Source organism: Tursiops truncatus, chromosome 8, assembly GCF_011762595.2.
Source record: "Tursiops truncatus isolate mTurTru1 chromosome 8, mTurTru1.mat.Y, whole genome shotgun sequence".
Classification (NCBI taxonomy): Eukaryota; Metazoa; Chordata; class Mammalia; order Artiodactyla; family Delphinidae; genus Tursiops; species Tursiops truncatus.
The window spans coordinates 63,732,898-63,751,115 of NC_047041.1; the positions used below are offsets into that span (position 1 = coordinate 63,732,898).

General features: G+C 51.0%; 1 protein-coding gene across 15 annotated transcripts in view; it reads right to left on the bottom strand.

The window, feature by feature from the left end:
• Window positions 1–18,218, bottom strand: part of IRAG1 (inositol 1,4,5-triphosphate receptor associated 1) — a 118,439-nt gene that overhangs the window by 68,987 nt on the left and 31,234 nt on the right. For 13 of the 15 annotated variants that reach the window (XR_012333449.1, XR_012333450.1, XR_012333451.1 and 10 more), the window contains exon 2: window positions 8,967–9,124. Coding sequence is in view for 12 of the 15 variants with exons in the window: in XM_073808618.1 (XP_073664719.1) it covers window positions 8,967–9,124 (158 nt within the window). In the remaining 3 variants the exon portion in view is untranslated. Of the gene's footprint in view, window positions 1–8,966; window positions 9,125–10,578; window positions 12,436–13,342; window positions 13,755–18,218 lie in introns of those variants that run through there. The other 2 variants (XM_073808617.1, XM_073808616.1) reach the window with 2 other exon arrangements.

Below are 18,218 nucleotides of genomic sequence, written 5' to 3' on the forward strand. Positions count from 1 at the left end.
AGCTTGTGGGTCAGCGGGTTCAAACAGAGTTCGCCAGGCAAGTTCCTGGCTTCCGGACTTCAAGGGCGTCAGGCTCCGGAGCCACACTAATTCATCATACAGCTTTTCGCATTAGCTGTGTGACCTTGGGCAAGTGACCTCACCTCTCTGTGCCTCAGTTACCTCATCTGTAAAATGACTATCTCACAGGGTAGTTACAAGAATTCCACAGATTGGTGTAGAAACAGGATTGCCAGACAAAATACAGGATATCCAGTTATATCTGAGCTTCAAATAAACAACAAATAATTTTTCTAGTATAAGTATATCCCAAATAGTGCATGGACATAACTGTATTTTCATTTGCTAAAGCTGGCAGCTCCAGATGGAAAGCTCGCGGAAGGGTACCTGGCAGCTAGTAAATGCTCAATGAGTGTCAGATGTTACATTCTGTTATTGGTAACTTTGGGGCTAAATTAATGACTTTGGAATTTGGTTTTGAGGAGATTGTTGTTCTGTGTTTTGTGTCTGAACAACCTTTTGGAGTTAAATTAGGAGGGCCTCACCCTTCTGGTCACAGAGTCACAGAGCATCTTCCCCTGGGGCATCTGGCCACATAAGCCCAAGTAATCAATGACCCAGGGAAGCCCACCTCCAAGGCCACCTTCACCTGGCTCCACTCCCTCTCTCACCATCTGCATCTCAGACAAAGTAGAGATGCCTTTTACATATAGCAGAGGCAAAGACACAAACATGGATAGAAGGAAGTGACATTTACTCAGACCTACTGCATGTGGGGCTCTGTCCCAGACACTTCCCGTGTGTTTTCTCATAATCCTCCTAGCAACTCTGGGAATGAACCTCAGGGCACCCATGAACAGCTTGGGGTGATAATACCTCCTGACCTCACAGAATTGTGCAGAGGAAGTGAGAAGATGAAAGCAAAAGCCCTGAGCATGGAATTAGGGAATTAATACATTTCTTTTCTCTCCCCTCTTTTCCCACTTCAATCCCCACTTTACCAACAAAAAAACAGACATATTATGTCCAGGGCTGCACAGCTGGTAAATAGGGGAAGAGACCAACACCAGGCCTGTTGGCCTTCCTGTTACACACACTGCCCTTACAAGTCGTCTCCAGGTCTTGGGTCTCACTTCCCCTGGTTCCTGGTGTTCTGCAGGCCTCTGACATGCCTCTCTTATTCTTCCCAGCTGCACCCTCCCTCACGAGCCCCTTCCTCCAGGAAGCCCTCCAGGCTGAACACACAGCTAGAGGAAAGACAGCAGGGGTACCCCTCTCACCTTCCAGGGGCCCAGCCTTCCCAGGGATCCATTCCCCTTCCCTGGAGTCAGCCGAGCACTGCGGGAGCTGGGCCATCTCCCGGAAAGCTCACCCTTTAATAAGCCAGCAGGTCACATTTTGTTCTCCTTAAATAAACCTTATAGAAACATTTAGATGTTTATTTCGCTCATAAATTCCCAGGAATGCACAACAGTTTCCTAACTGCCTGGGTGCAGGGATAAATATAGGCCAGTGGTACAGACGGGAATATGAGCTTCCTTTCCCCAATGTCATGTGACTAGGCCTGGCTCGGAAGCTCTGGGCAACAGACCAGCCCCAGTCCAGGCAGGAGTGGGGAGTTTAGCTCCTGCGCTTGGATGCTGGCAGACAGCCTGGAAGAGGACTGTGCAGGAAGGCAATGTGGGGTGGTGAAGTCGGGAGGTCCACACTGGAGTCTCACCTGGGCGACCTCAGGCAAGTCACTTAACTTCTCTGAGTTTCAAGTTCTCAAACATTATGTGGAGCTAATAATCCCCCTTTTCCAGGCTAGTTTTAAGGGTGAAAATGACAGTGAGGATGGTGACAGAGGGTGGGCACTGTTGCAGCTGTATCCCCAGGTCCCTCTCTCACAGCCTGGAGGGCAAACAGGGACTGCCTCTGGATAGGGGGCCCTGGCCGCAAAGAGGACTTAGCACTCTCGTGACAGGATAAAAGGACTCTCTGCGGACTTGTGAAACAAATGATTATTCCAACAGCGAGTGCTAAGAGCACGGGAGAGAGCAGAAGTGCCTCTGCTGAGCTCGGCTGGACCTGGGGCTCCTCCCTGCCAAGTGCTGAGGACCAGATCCCGGTTTCCTGAAGGCTCCCAGCGCCCACTGTGTGGATCCCCCCATGCGCCCATGGCCTGCCCTGCCTCCGTGGACCCTCTTTCCTGCCATTGTCCAGTCTCTTCCTAGCAGTCAGGGGTCAACACCCTCCCCCCGAGATTATCCTGCCTTCTTCATCACTGTTTTTACTCTCGTGTCACAGACTTCAGGAGTGTAACAGTGCTCACAGTGTCTATTATAGCCTTACTCTGTGGGGTAGGGGGGTATCACTCAGCCAGCCAGCCATTCATCCATCATCTTCTATCCTCTCCTCCTCCCTCCTGTCCATCTCCTCCTCCTTTAATTCTAGGCATTTAATCATCCATACAGCCAGTTATCCACACAACCATCCATCCATCCATCCCTCCCTCCCTTGCTAAGCTCCTACCACACACTAGAGCTTATGCTGAGGGTTGGAGACACACACATAGCCCCTGATCCTAAGTAGCTGGCATGCAATCTGACAGGGAACTCAGAGAGACAAAAAATGACAAGCTACTCCATTGCTCACGATAGGAACCAAGGACAAATAATTGTAATGTACATTCCCGACCATCTGTAATAACAACCAACATTTCCAAAGCACTTTCTGCTCTGTCCTAGGCACTTCTACAGCTACTATCTCATAGCTCTTACTCTCTGACCAGAACCACTAGAAGCCATCCTGGTGGAACAGTCCTCTTGACCCTTTCCAAGCTTCTTTTCCATAGAGGATGGGACATCAAGCAGCTGCCTCCCATACCTGGGGCTTCTGGTGCCCAGGACACTGGTTTTACTGCTGGGTGGAGCCAGGGAAGGAGACAAAGGTGGCGGGAACAGCTCAGCAGAAATGGGTTTGGATCTCCACTCAACCACGACACAACCATATGACCTTCGACAATTATACAACCTCCCAAAGACTCAGTTTCTTCTTCTATAAAATAGAGATAATAATAATATCTACCTTGGGAGATGAGACCACATAGCAGGTGCCCAATAGATGTCTCCAATATTTTGTACACCAGACTCTAATGCTTTACTGATAATTTACTTGAAGATATTTCATTGAAGATCTGAATGGAGGCTGTTTTTGCAAAGGGTGGGATGAGATAAGTATGAATTCAAAATCCTCAAGTGGAGTATTCAAGGTACTGCCCAGTTTCTAGGGATTAGAGTGTACTTCCTTGCCTCAGTTTTCTACCTGGAAAATGGGATAATAATCATACCAACCTCTTAGTGTTGTTGTATGTAAAGTGCTGAGAGCAGTGCCTGTCACATAGGAAGCACGGTATGAGGGCTCTCACTGAGTTAGTCGGGAGGGTGCAGGCTTTTACTGTAACACAGGGGTGTGAAGCCCAGGCCATTTCCACTCTGCCACATAGCTTATATCTCATGTTCCTATGGAATGGAAGCATTTGTTGCACCTTCCGGAACTCCCTGGTTGCTTGGGGAACACTGCTTGGAACGCTTCTTAAAGGACAGCCGTGCAGGATGATGGTGGTAAGACTGAATGGGTCTCTTACTACGCTAAGCAGGAAGAGAGTTCCAGGTTTGTTATGGTGGCAGCTACCATGCTCTCCAGTTCTGGGCCAAAACAAGGGGAGACCCCACAGCTTCGTGGTCAGAGCTTCTAAGAGCTCCACAAACGGATCCCTTCCTTTTAGGGCCGCATGCAGAGGGCTGCTTCTCCAAAAAACACTCCAACCTCATTTTTAGTTAACTAACATTTAGGGATAGGGGTTGGGTTGAGAGTAGGGATGCCACTGGTTAGTTGAGCGCTGCAGTGATCTTGTCAACCAGACGCTGCTGTATATGAGGGTTAAGCATCAACTTCTGTCTAGAGGATCTGAAAGTGCAGTACCAAGTAGGTGCTCAGGGAGGCCTGGGGTGAGAGTAACAGGTGTTTGTGGCCTGAAGCAGGAACAGCACAGTGGCCTGGGTTTCTAGGGGTCAGTACCCATCCAACTGGGCTGTTTCATCATCCGACTGAAGGAGAATGAGGAAGGGGGTTGCACACGATGGGGCCGGGGCAGCTTGGGTTTTGGGCAAGACGTGTGACATGGAGCTTCGTCCCCTGGCTGCACAGGCTCACACACCTGAGAGGATGGTAGGCAGAAGGCATTTGGTGAGACCCAGGGCCACAAGCTGTGGTGCTTCGGGGTTTATGTGGTGGTGAGTTCTGCAGGGCCCAGGTTGGCCCTCTCAGACAAGTGGTTTTGGGAGCAGAGGACAGTATTCTCTTGGTCCAGGCACCTCTCACAGAGGCCCCAGAGCAGGGCAGAGACTAAGAGTGTGGGCTCTGGGGCCAGGCTGCTTGGGTTCAAATCCTGGGCCTGTCACTTACGAGCTGTATGACATTGGAGGAAGGTACTTAACTTCTCTGTGCGTCAGTCTCCTCAGCTATGAAATGGGGCTGATGATACCTACCTCATAAGGTGGCTTGGAAGTTAAATGAGTTAATAGTGTAGTACCTGTTGGCACGAGGTTAGCTATTATTAGTGGTTTTGCGGATAATGGAGAACAGGGTGAGGGGATGGTCAGGGAGTGGTGGTCAGAGGGATGCTGGAGCAGATGATGTGAAGGATGTGAGGTCAGCTTATGAGCTAGCACTGACCTGTCCCTGGGGGCTTCCTGAAACCCTTGGAGGAGGATGGGGGGTTTTCCAGGTGGAAGTGAGAGCCAGTGAAAATTGGGCTCTTATAGCTAATAAGAACTTCCCCACACCTTCAGGTTTGTAAGGCCCCTCTGAGGAGGCCATGTGGTCCCAGTGAGTGGAGTTTCTGATATGGCTGCTGGCCACAGGCCTGGAAACAGTTGGTGTCCTGGTCACACTGTCCCTGGGGCCTGGGGCCAAGTTTGGTGCCCCACGGTGAGGCAGAGGCAGGCTGGTATGTGTGCAGGGGAGGGGTGGGAGGACGCTCTGAAGGCTGTCATGGCAGCAAAGTCTGGAGGAACCAGAGGCAGAGAGGCTCTGGGAAGATGCAAAAACTGCCGTCCTGCATCTGTGGGTCTTCACCCCACGACAGGCCATTGTGAGGGCAGAACTGAGGGAGAGTCAGGCTCCAGCTGGACCAGGAAACAGAGCTGCCAACCACAGTATAGACCCACCCCAGGGGACTCTGGTTCAGCCGGTCTAGGTGGGCAGAGGAATCTGGGGTTAACAAGCTCCCAGGTGACTTACACTATGCAGAATTTTGCCTGCCTTTGGAGGAAGGGACTTCCTGTGACCCCTTCTAGCTCTGATGGCCTGTCATTCTGGGGTCCCCTAAGGTCCTAGGCTTCTGTCCTGACAGCTTCTATTCCTGCAAGAACCTCTTGGCTACAAGCTCATCCCGTTAAGCTCCTCCCTATTCAAGGGCCAACCCAGGAAACACTGCTCAGGATGCAGTCTCACACAGTGCATTGTCAGGAGGCTTTATTTCTTTGTGGGTTTTGATTACAGCTTCTGATTAGGGTCCTAAAGGGTCTGCCTTTCTGTCTGCGTCTGTCTGTGTGAGTCTGTGTGTGTGTGAAAGTGTGTTTAGCATCCATGTGTTTGTGCGTGTGTGTGTATGCAAGTGTACGTGCAGAAAGAAAAACAGGATCTAGGCCTACAGCTTTTGTGTTTTTGTGTGAGAAGGCCTCAGCTAGTGCTCGTGTCAGTGATGGGAAATGAGGGCTGGGGCTTGAGGAACCAGAAGTAGGGCTGGACCCCGGGGAGCCGTAAAGTCAGAAGGATGCTCTGTTCTTTGCCTGCTTCACAGAGTGGGAATTCACACAGTACTGGGAGTTCCAGCCAGCCCTCCTGGCCAACCCTGCTTCTATGGCCTCTGCTGCTCCCAGGGACTCAGGCTTCAGCCCTCGGAGGCTCTGGCCCAACTCACAAGGCCTGACCCTCCCCTGAGGCTGTGGCTGCCCGAGAAGCCCAATGTGGGTCATCTGATAGGTGCAGTAGAGGGAGATCCCCTTCACTGATGATGCCCGTGGGCTTCTGGAGAACTCAGGGGGGCCCAGTGCCTGTCAGTCGGGGCAGAGAATAAAATAATACTGAATCTGATGTGGCCTTCAGTCTGGGGTCTAACCTGCCCCAGCTCCATGGTCCCTCAGGCCAAAGAAGGTCCTCAAGGGTTGGGCTGAACAGACAAGAGTCCAGGAGGCAGCCACTAACACCTGCCCGGGGAAGAGATGAGGAACCAGAGGCACAGTAAAGTTAACAGACTCAGCATCACGCCTCTTGACCAGGATGTGGAGGAGCTGTGACTTGAGCCCAGCGTGGTCTCACTCCAGAGTCCACATTCTTAAATCCTGTGCTAATGGCCCTCCCTCATAGGATCTGGGCATCCTGGCTCCAGCTCACCTGAGTTCCTCGTGGGCCCTTCTCCCGCTGGATGTTGGCAATGCAGAGGCTATTGGGACCTGCAAACAGTCTCTTTATTATCTTGTCTCCCTTGAGCATTTGAAGGACCTTCAGAGACCATGAGGGCCCATGGTCTATAGTATAGAAGTCTGGTCCTGGTTCAAGGTCACAGGGAAAGTGAGCTTGTGGGGGCCCAGAATCTGGAGTTTCTGCTGCTCAGCTAGGGGTCTCTAACCCTCAGCTGTGTGGTGAGCTCATGGGGCCCTCCCCCCGCTTGGCCAGCCCTAGAAACTCACCCTCACCTCTGACCCAGTGAAGCTACACCTACATGTGGTTTGAAGCCATGATGGTCAGAAAGGCCAGCGGGCTTTTGTGCTGTCTCGTTTTGTGTTTCTTGAGGAGAAGGTTTGAAGTGTCTTTTTTTTTTTTTTTTTTTTTTTTGCAGTACGTGGGCCTCTCACTGTTGTGGCCTCTCCCGTTGTGGAGCACAGGCTCTGGACGTGCAGGCTCAGCAGCCATGGCTCACGGGCCCAGCCGCTCTGCAGCATGTGGGATCTTCCCGGACCGGGGCACGAACCCATGTCCCCTGCATCGGCAGGCAGACGCCCAACCACTGCGCCACCAGGGAAGCCCCTGAAGTGTCTTTTAATTAGAGAGGTTTGGAACCAAAAGGAGCTGAACTCATTGTAAAAGGATCTCTTCACTGAGGGTGGAGTTCCATCTTTGCCCATCTTTCATTTATTTATTTTTTAGGAACACTTATATTCTTGGGGAGCAGGCCATGGCAGCTGTTTGGGGGAGTTGCCCAGGATTCGGGAGCTGGATTTTGCATCAGAGTCCGGCTTAAGGGCACCATCGTTGTGAGTAAAGTGGAAGGGGTCAGGGATGACCACAGCAAGAAGTGGTCCAGGGCTGGGAGGTGGGGATGCTAAGGGGACAGAACCTGGGAAAGTTGTGACCTGAGGATAGGGAGCTGTGACGTTTGAATCCGGATCTATTTTACTCTGTGTTGTCCTTCCCTTCTTTAAACTCCAAGCTTTCAGTAGACTAGAAAATTTTTTTGTTGGTTAAACCTTACAGTCCACTGTTGGCAACTCTTTGGGGGAACGGTCCACACGTGGTAAGGAACAGCAGCTGCAGGAAGGGGGCAATAGCAGAGCACACAGTTCGGGGAAGACTAGATGTCACCCGTGGAGGAGCAGAGGAACAGCTCAGAGCCACTGAAAGCAACTGGCAAGCAGCACCTACCGTAGCCCAGGACATTTCTGGGAGCGGGGCTCAATAAAGACCTGAGCTGGTGCCTGCAGCCAAAGGCATGGGGGCTTGGCTCGCTGTCGTTTCGAAATTCAAGGGCTCTCCAAGGCTGCCAAGTTCTGCAACATCTCAATCCCATGAGCTCGGGATGTGGGGATACACGAGGCCATTCTTTTCTAAGCGTTTATTATCTTAGTTCCCACAGTTATGATGTGTAAAGAAAACAAATGTCATCATAACATGAAACTATTCACTAAGAATCTGCCCACTTGTCAAATTAATGCTCACTCGTACAAGCTTCCCTCACTTAACAAGTGTCTATCCCTCTGGCTCAGGGCAGTTTGGAGAAGTGTCAGATACAACAGGATGATATAAGTTCAGTGCAAACCAACTGCAAAGTTCACGAAGTTCACAAAACCATGTCTGAGAACTTCACGTACAAGGTCTTAGACCAATGAGCAGCAGATGTAGCCGGACCAGTTAACGAATGGAGTCAGAATTGTGAGGATGATGGCAAGATGGGTTCTTCATGAGGGAATGATTTGAATATTGAAGGATTGAAAGAGGTCCTTAGGAAAATGAATGAACCCTTTAAATATTAAACAAACAGAATCTCTTAATGAAGGTGCTATAAAGTAAAATGTGAAGGTTGTGATAACACATGAAAAGCTAATTTTGTTGGCATAAAAAATATACCAATACCAAAGTCAACGCACTTGATTAAGATTCTTTGTTCATTCTAAAAATTAGTGTATAAGCTATATTTTGTAATATGTACAGCTAAAAATAACTTGTCTTCACCATTTCATTTGTACAATACAACCTCAATGAGCCCCTTTAATTCACTTTCATCATTTCCTTTTTTATAATAAAATCTCACTGAAACCCTTTTTCACTATTTACTGAGGAATTTTGACCTTCATTTCAAGTGGATTCACTTTAAGTGACCTGGTGCTTGTGCCCACGACCCTGATACATGAGGCCTTCCATGCTGACGGTCCTCCTCCGAGCCTCTCTCCATCCTAGGAGGGTGGTGTGACTTCCCAGGGGGCCTCAGTCAGACACAGCCTACAAGGTAGCACCCTCAGGATGTGTGGGGACCTTGGTCAATTCAAACGACCTTTGGGTATGTATTCCGCGGCGTGGAAGCCGCACACCTTCCCCAGGTCCACTGCAGCCTGCACAGGCTGTCAGCAAACCATGTGGCCTCAGCCCAGGGCGCTTGGCGTGGCCCGGGCCGGGTGGGCTGCAGGCAGGGGGGAGGCACTTACTTGGCCGGCCGGGCTCTGGGCTGCCTGCGGCTCTCCAGGGGGCTCCTCGTCCTCGGGAATGTGGGGCATGGCAGCCTCCTGGTGGGAGTGGCTGCGCGTGCCCGGAACCTCCGCTGCGTCAGCCCCAAAGATGCTCCAGGAGGCCTGGGCTCCACAGGCTGAGGAGACGCCAAAAGGACAAGTCAAATCCACTCCCATCCCTGACCCATGCTGGGTCCCGTTTCCAGGGGCCACAAGCCGCGGAGAGAGCCTGCTTGAGTTTGCATCAACAAGGGCTAAAGTAGGCGAGCAGAGGGCGTTTGGAATTGCATTTCCTCCTGCTCCCTGGCTCTGTTTACAAAGTCAGAGGTGACCCAGAGATTTTGCATCTAATTTGGGCCATACAGTAAACACAGCGATCCCAGAAGGGAGAAGAGTGCTTCGAACTCCTCAAAGCCATAGCCGATGGAGGACACTCCATTGGGAGCCAGACTTGGATTTGTCAAACATGTGTTGAGCAGCTACTGGGTGCCAGGCACCATCCTAGGAGCATTACCGACATCACCTAAATTAATCCTCACGATGACCTCTGATGCAGGCATTACTATTCACATTTTATAGATGAGAGAACTGCTTCAGAGAGTAGAAGTCACTTGCCCAAATCATACAAAGAACGAAGCATTTGAATCCAGATCTTCCTGATTTGGAGGCCACTATACCACACAGCCTTGCTTGGCCAGGTGGGGCAGGAGGAAAGGATGGTGTCTCCCAACTTCCTGCCCCATGGCTCACCTCATGCCCTTCAGCAGCTCTTCTAACCCTCAGTACAGGGCTCTCTCACTTGAGGACAGCTCTCATTGGACCTGTCAGGCCTGCTAAAGTCATCAGTCTGGAGGCTCAGCCAGGGTGAGTCTCCTGTGCCTTGTGCAGTGCTTGCCCTCAGCAACCTTGGGTTGCTTCCCCAAAGCTACACTTAACCCTCCCCATGGGGTAAGGCCTGGCCGGGGTTGACTCCAGTCAGCATAATCTCATCCATCTTGCCTCAGTGACTGGCTCAGGGATAGATAATGGGTCCAGCCTAAGCCAATGAGCATGTGGCAATGCTCTGGGACCCAGATGCTTTCTCTTGCTCCAGGTGGTGGAGTGTGCAGATGTGAGACCTGGTGCTGCAGACGCCATTTTCCTTCCACGAGGAAGGTCAGACTGAGGAGAAATCTGACACACCCAGAGGAGAGCAGACCCAGGAGATCTGCAGAGAAACGGAGCTGGAGCCCTGATCAAAGCTCACCTGCAGCTGAAACTCTTTTTGAACTAGCCAGTTACAGAAACAATTAAGTCTCTTAGTGTTTAAGTCAGTTTGAACTGGGTTTACTTGTAACTACTAACTTGTAACTACTTGTACTAACTTGTAACTACTAACGACTGTTACTTGTAAGTACTAACTGTGCTTTCACACTTTCATGTTTCTTGCCAGTCAAGAGGTGTAGGACCAAAATCTCTCCAATAAACCTGAGCCAATGGGTCTGGCTCCTCTGCTTCCTCTCAGAAAAGGGGGCCAGTCATGTCAGGTCTCCATCTGGAGAGGCAGGAGAGCAGAAATAGTAGATAGAGCACAGGCTTTGGAACCAGATACCTAGATCTGAGTCTTCACTCTGCCACTCACTGGCTGTGTAGCCTTGAACCTTTGCTTCACCTCTGAGCCTTGGTTTCCTCGTCAGGGGAACAGAGATAAGAATGTCTCCCAGGTGGGACTGTCCCTAGGACGAAAAGAGACAGAGCACCCAGCATGGAGTAGGTGCTCACAGAGGCTACCTGCATGCTGTTCTGCAGCCCAGAAGGTCCAGGGGGCTCTGCCTGGGCTCTTCCCACCCCTAAACTCCTTTAGGTCCCCTGCCCTAGGGGGATGGATGACACCTCCAGGGACCCGAAAAACCAACAACCGGCCTGGTTCTGCAACTTCAGAGGTTCCTTGAAGGAGCTGCTCTGGGAGACAGCAGATGAAAGGCACCAGAGGCAGAGGTCGTCCTCAGACCCTGCCCTCGGCTGCAGTCAGGGGGCTGCTGGGACACACACAGGGCAAACGAAGGACATTGCCATTTACTGAGTATCCACTATACCCTGGGTCCTATGCAAGATGCTGTCTGCTGGAGGCTGCAGGAAGAGAAGCCAGGAAGCCCTGCCATCGCCCAGGACACCAAGTGTTCTTCCTGTACCACAGAAATGGCTTGCGAAGGCCCTAGAGCCAGAGTGCTGTGGTGCAGCTCAGATGTGGCATCAGTCACAGCTCTGACAGATGCCCCCAGCTAACACACACCTTTTGACTGAGCTCCCTGAGGCAGGCAAGGGGTCTTATTGATCACGGATACCCAGAAGGTTCATCCAGAAATGCTTGTTGACTTGTATTTAAAGAACCGGAGAACTTTAGCCCCGGAGTTTTAGTCATTGTGACCACCATCTTGGCTTTTGTCATTCTCTGCGGTGGACAGGGAGCCCTATCCAGCTCTGAAACAGTTGGGGTGACCCCTGCTGGTCGGCTCAAGAAATCTCATTTCAAGAAGATGATCTGTGAGCAGAGTCATTCATTCCTTCACCACCAACACTCACACCTACTCTACCATAAGGATGATGAAAATGTGGTCTTGGCCCTCAAGGAACACGGAGTCCAATGGTGGGAGGAAGTTGGAGAACAAGATTAAGAGGTAAACACTTTGGAAGTGAGAAGCTGCAGGGTCCCAGAAAAGGGTCCCTAACTCCAGAAATTGGGACGAGTGGAATACAGTTTTAGGGAAGAGTCCACGCTAGAATGGTGTTTAGACTGAATCATGAACACTGAAATGCTGACTGAATTTCTCTGAACAGAATAGCTGGAGGCCTAGTGGAGGAGGTGGGACAGGAAGGTGGGTCATGGCCAAGAAGACAGATTTAACCTGGCTCTTGGGAATGAGAGCTCTGGGGCCAGGGCATGCTGTGCCTCCCAGCTCAGGTTGCTTCTGTATAAGTAAACTCAGCATCGGGTTTGCCCAAAGGTGAGCTCTGGGATTGATTACTATTGCCTTGACTTGGATGTCAGCCGCAGTGACAACAGTGGTGCTGGGCAAAGCATATGGTAACAGAGTTTGAGGGTAGCAAAAGAATACCCACAAACCCCAATTCTACCAGAGAAGCGCACTACACATCCAAAGAAAACTCTTAAAATGATGTGTGATGTGTGTGCAGGTCTCCAGGCTGTCTTTTTTTTTTTAATACTGTTTTATTTTATTTTAATTAATTTATTTTATTTATTTACTTTTGGCTGCATTGGGTTTTCGTTGCTGCATGTGGGCTTTCTCCAGTTGCGGCGAGCGGGGACTACTCTTCGTTGTGGTGTGTGTGCTTCTCATTGTGGTGGCTTCTCCTCTTGTGGAGCACGGGCTTTAGATGCACGAGCTTCAGTAGTTGTGGCACGAGGGCTCAATAGTTGTGGCTCGCGGGCTCTAGAGTGCAGGCTCAGTAGTTGTGGCACACGGGCTTAGTTGCTCCACGGCATGTGGGATCTTCCCGGACCAGGGCTCAAACCCATATCCCTTGCATTGGCAGGTGGATTCTTAACCTCTGCACCACCAGGGAAGTCCATCCAGGCTGTCTTAATAGGAGTATGGTTTCCAAAACAGGGAAGCTGACAGTTCTACTTTTCTTTTATGTCTTAATCTACATGAAGTGTATTGTGCTCTGCATGCTAAGAGGGATTCAGATGATCTGGGGCATGTTCAAAAGAGGGGAAGCAGGGGCTTCCCTGGTGGCACAGTGGTTGAGAGTCCGCCTGTCGATGCAGGGGACACGGGTTCGTGTCCCAGTCCGGGAAGATCCCACATGCCGTGGAGCGGCTGGGCCCGTGAGCCATAGCCACTGAGCCTGCGTGTCCAGAGCCTGTGCTCCTCAACGGGAGAGGCCACAACAGTGAGAGGCCAGCGTACTGCCAAAAAAAAGGGGAAGCAGGACAAGAATTTGTGTTTAAAGAACTAAAGACCTTTAGCCTGGAAAAGAGAAGGTACAGGAAGAAATAAAACCTCTTTGCAGATATTTGAAAGCCATTCATGTAATTCTATTGTCCCCGAAGGGTAGATGCATGGCCAATGACTGAAAGGTGAGATCAAGGCAAGGGAAAACTTTCTAGTGGTTGGAACCATCGGAAAATGAAATGCGCTACTCTTTAAGGTAATGAGCTCCCCATTCCTGGGAGAGTTTCATCAAAGGCTGGGGCAAGGGTCATAGGATTCCTAACCCACTTCAGGGGCCTTTTCTAACCCTGGGAGTCCCTGAAATCCTGATCTCCTCCTAATCACAAAAAACCACAGATTTGAGGGCCCCATCCCATAGGATTCTAGGACCATGGAATTCCAAAGTCGCATCAGAAATACCTTCACTTCCTTTCCTTCACCTCCTGCTCTTCAAGAAAGACCTTAAGTCAGTCCCTGGGTCAGAAAGCAAAGTAAAACAGAAACGAATTAAGTCAGACAAGCACTAAGAGGTGTCAGCTACTGCAGGATAAAGCAGAGTGGAGGCTGGCTGAGGTCCCACCCTTGACAGGATGGAACCCCAAGCTCCTCAGGGGGAGCCCCAGCAGCCCCATCCTCCCAGGCCATTCCCATGCTGTTCCTGCCCCATCGCTTTCTCTCCCATCCATTATTGTAAACTCGCTGCTTAAAATAGCAAGGTAAAAGCAGAGTCCCTCCCCCAGGGTGACATCTGGGTTCCTCTGGAGCTCGTGGGCACGTGGACCTCGCATCCATCACAGCAAAGTTTAGAATATAGTCTCCAGGAAGTGGTGATCTAGAGCAACGACCCAAAAAAGGAGAAAATATTTAGTGATGTTTGGTCTCTGAGCCGCTCCTTCTTTAACCCATTTTCAGGGCCCTTCTTGCTGCCTCTCCAGCTTGGTCAGCAAAGGGTTAGGTGGGTCATTGCCAAGCGCCATCAGCCCTTTGGACTCTACTCTTTCTGCCCCCAGCCAGTGCTTAACTATACAGCTCGGCCTATTTTACAGGAAGGAAAACTGAGGTGCAGAGAAGTGAAGCAACTTGACTGGTCCAGCTACCTTTGTTCCTGGCACAAATTACCAAAGCCTCTGCTGGAATAACTATCCAATGATTTGTGTCACCGAAAAGGCCAAAAGCCTCTAAACCACATTTAAATATTTTTATCTGCCCCTGGTTATTCAGTAAAGAAAGCAAACTAATATACTTTTATTCCTTTTTATTCATCAGCTATTTCTAGGTCGCCTACTGAATATCGGACACTATGCGAGGTGCATTTCAGATGCTATCTTGTTTATTATTTCCATTTTATATATTAAGGAACTAAGGATCAGAGAGCTGCAACAACTTGCTCAAGACCACACAGCTAATAAGTGGCAGGCCAAGGGTTATAACCCAGGCTAGTTTGATTCAAGGCCCCTCCTCTCTCCCCTCTTCTACTCTGTCCCCTCCACCAGGAGTTCTGCTAGTGTGTAGCAGCTGAACGCCACATGGGTTCTCGCCGTCCTGCAGGGGAGAGTTGCAGTGTGCATTCCCAGAGGGGATAAGATAGTGGTGGGGCAGGGGAGAGGAAGCAGCAGGTTGTGAGGCTAGGGGTTTTACAGGGACAAAAGAGCGGGCCCACTGTCAGGGGCTGCATGATCCCCACTATGTAGGGTGGCGAGCGCACCCACTCATCCATCCATCAGTCTGTGGGTCCATGTGTTCAACCACTCAACTTCTTAATCTTCTATTTATACAACTGTTCATTAGTTGTCCATCCTACCTTTCACCCCAGAAAGGCCCACACTTGTTAGTGAGTAGCAGAGACTCTGCCCCTGGGAATAGCTGCTGTAGGACCCTGTGGGCTGTGGGGAGAGGGCAGGAGGGGGCTGTTCTGACAGAGCAGCCGTAAAGCACAGGCATGCCCATCCACAACTGGCAGAACACCTCCATCCTGCCCATCTCAGTCATGGGAGGGGGGTGGCTTCCTGTGGGGCTGCCTACGTGCCAGCAGGCACAGGGGCCAACATTAAGAGTCATGATTTCTCAAGGGCCTTTACATCCCCTTTGGTGCTCTCAGCAAGCCTTGAGGTGGATAGTGTAAGTACTATTATTCTTAACATTATGATTAGTCTCATTTTACAGACGAGGAAACAGAGGCTCAAAGACTTGCCCTAAGTCGCATCACCCATGAGTGGCAGTGCTGGAAGTCAACCACAGGTCAGTCTGACTCCCCAGCTCCCTGCAGGGCCAAGTCCACTAGCTCATGGGTGGCATTCTTGGTAAGCAGTGGCCTCTTACAGTGGCCCTTGGGATGCCTCTCCCAGAGCCTTGTGACCAGTCCAGAAGAGACCAAACCCCGCTCTGAAAACACAGTGTCCCAGGAGCACAGCCTGCAAACTGAGTGGCTCTCACGTTCCCTCTGTTAAGCTTTGGGTGTCGGAAGAGCCAGAGGCCCTTCTGGGAAATAATGAGTTAACCTAGACTCCACTGACCTTTCTGGAGTGACTCAGAATTCTCAGAAGGGAGGGTTTTTTTTTTGTTCTTCCAGCTTTGAATTTTTGCTTTCATTTTAGCAGCACAAAGAATTTGAAAGAGATTAAGTTGCTATTAATACCACTGGTCTATCTCTAGATGAAGAATTCGATGGAGGGAATTGTTTGGGGTGGCTGCACACACATCCCTCTCAGTCCCTCTGCAAACTCAGAGGATGACAAGGAGGCCACTGGAGAAGGGCCAGTCCTACCCCTGCTCCCATCCGACAAGCCCAGGCAGGGGCAGGGACTTGACCAAAGTCACACCTGTGAGTGAGGAGCAGCCAGAGAAGGTCCCAGAACCCTGCCCCCCATCCCCACTACACATGTCAGCCTTCTGGCTTCTTATTTTGAAAGGTTTGCTTTTAGTAAATAATAAGCTGATGTGTCCATGCTGTGAAAGCAGGCATCCTTTGGCAGTGCCTCTGATCTTGGGTGAGTGAAGATGTTCCCAGCTCCCTGTATCCGCCCCAGGCAGCACTGGATACACCTGGAAAATCTCCCTGGGCATCAGAGATCAGCTCAAAGTGCTAAGAGGTGCCTCTGTGGGTTCCTAGACCTGGCCAACTGCGGAGCTGAGTCCTGTACCCCAAGTGAGTCCAAGTTGGGGTCTCCCTCACAATAGCCCTATGTTGCTTCCTAACCTTGAGATGCTGTGAGAGGGCTCTGGACCTTGGCAGACTGGGTTCTAATTCTCCCTCTGCCTCTTTCTTGCTGGATTAGTCTCCTCTTGGCCTCAGTTTCCTCATCTGTAAAATGGAGGCATACATACATAAAATGTATGTACATGCATTTTAAAGTTGTTGTAAGGATTAAATTAGGAAATACACGCAGGGTGTTGCACAGACTATACCCTCAATGAGTTCCTTTCCTATTCTCTGAATCGGGCAGCTGAGTTCTCTGAGCCACGGCATCACCAAAACGCAACCAAGGCCCAGAGAGTTTGGTGTTCATCCTGGGTGGCAGAGTTCTTGGCTTTGTTTCTGGCAATTTAAGGAGGCAGAGTCCTGGCTTGGCCAGGGCTTCTCCTCTGTACTGACAATCAGATAAAAGACCATCAGACATAATTGGAATTAAACCCACCAGGGGCCATTCACTCTGCTGTCGGGCAACCAGTGGCTGCAGTGGTGGGTTTACAGAAACAGCATGCAGTACTGTGGTCAGCCCCACGTCTGCACTGTGGTCATCCAAGCTCTGTGCAGTGGTCAGTCCTGGGTCTAAGCTCAGTTCTATGATGTGGCCTGTCCCAGATCTGTGCTGTGGTCAGTCCTGAGTCTATCTGGTTCCAAAGACCCTGACCTTTCTGCCACCCCTGTGCTGACTCCCAAAGCACAGAGGCTGTCATTCTGCAAGGGAGAGATGAGACCTAGCTTGAGACCTGTGCAAGTGCTCAGGCTGCACAGGATAAATGGGAGAATGGAGGACTGAAGGGGGCACAGTCCTCGGCATGTCAGTGGGAGCCCCAAGTTTCCATCCTGAAAGCAGATTTGGATTGAAAGGAGGAGTGGGGAGCAAGGGTGGGGTGTAGAAGGGTAGAAGGAAGGGGCCTTGGGGGCAACAGAGAGGGGAGGATGAGGGACCGGAAGGGACCCCCTCAATGACCTCTCCCCGTCACCACAACCATTCTGGTCCAGGGGCTGGGAGTACAGGGGCTGCGGCCCAGCGGTGCTTCGGCAAGGAGTCCCTGAGCACTCCCGACACTCTGGCCTGGAGTCTGCACACTCTGGCCACGCTCTCCAGTCCCAAGGGTCTCTCACGGGCTCTTTTGGCTGGGGGTGCCTTCCTCCCCTGATTCAGAACCCATTCTAGCCCTGAGGGTGAGCCAGCATCTGCTGAGACCTCTGCCAGGGCCATACGCAAGAGGGGAGGCCGGGTGAGCCCTCAGAGGAAGAGCACAGGAGTGTGCACGATGCTCAGCTGCTGGGGGACGTGCAGGGGCTACCCAAGTAGGTGGCATGTCTGGAATCCTAACAGACTCCTTGCTTCCCCTCGCATCTCCTTTCCCCCACTGCCCTTCCCCTCGGGCAAACAGGGAGGCCATTCTGTGCTCACTGCCCAGGAGGGGGGCTGGGGGCAGTTGTAGCAGCAGGAGATAGAGGAAAGGGAGTCTATCTCTGCCTTATATATCACAAAGAACTAGCCCTTAGGGAAACAGGAAGGGCTCAGTGCACAGAAAAAAGGATTTGGGCAAAAACATCCTAAGTAACGGTAAATCTCCCCCCAACCCAAGACTAGTAAAGATTATGGGACAAAGGAAAGACAGGAAAAGTGGAGAGGAAGCAGTGAGAGGGTAGACTCTGGTGAGTCCCTGAGAACGGGGCCTGTGCCCTGCTTCCCTGGGGAAGTGGGAAAAGATCCCCAAATCTGAGAGCAGAGAGGTCTTGGGCCCCATTTCCCAGACAGAACCCAGAGGAGAAGACCCCAGAGAGAGGAAATGGCTATTTGATATGACTTGATAGATGAGGCCTTTAGCCATCCTCACAGCGGGTAGGGTGGGGAGCACAGGGCGGAGAACACAATCATTTCTGTGCACCTAGGAGCAGACAGTTGCTAGACCTGAAGGTGCCTTGAAAAGGCAGGTTCAGAAGTTACCTACTAAGCAAGGACTGACAGAAACAGGAGGATCACCTTGTCAAATGATGGGCGCCCTCCTCACCCCGACTCTCTGGCACTCAGGAAGCCCCTTGGACCTTAGATGCCACTCTGGAAGAAGGGGAGGGTTGGAGAAACCCTGAAATGCCTGG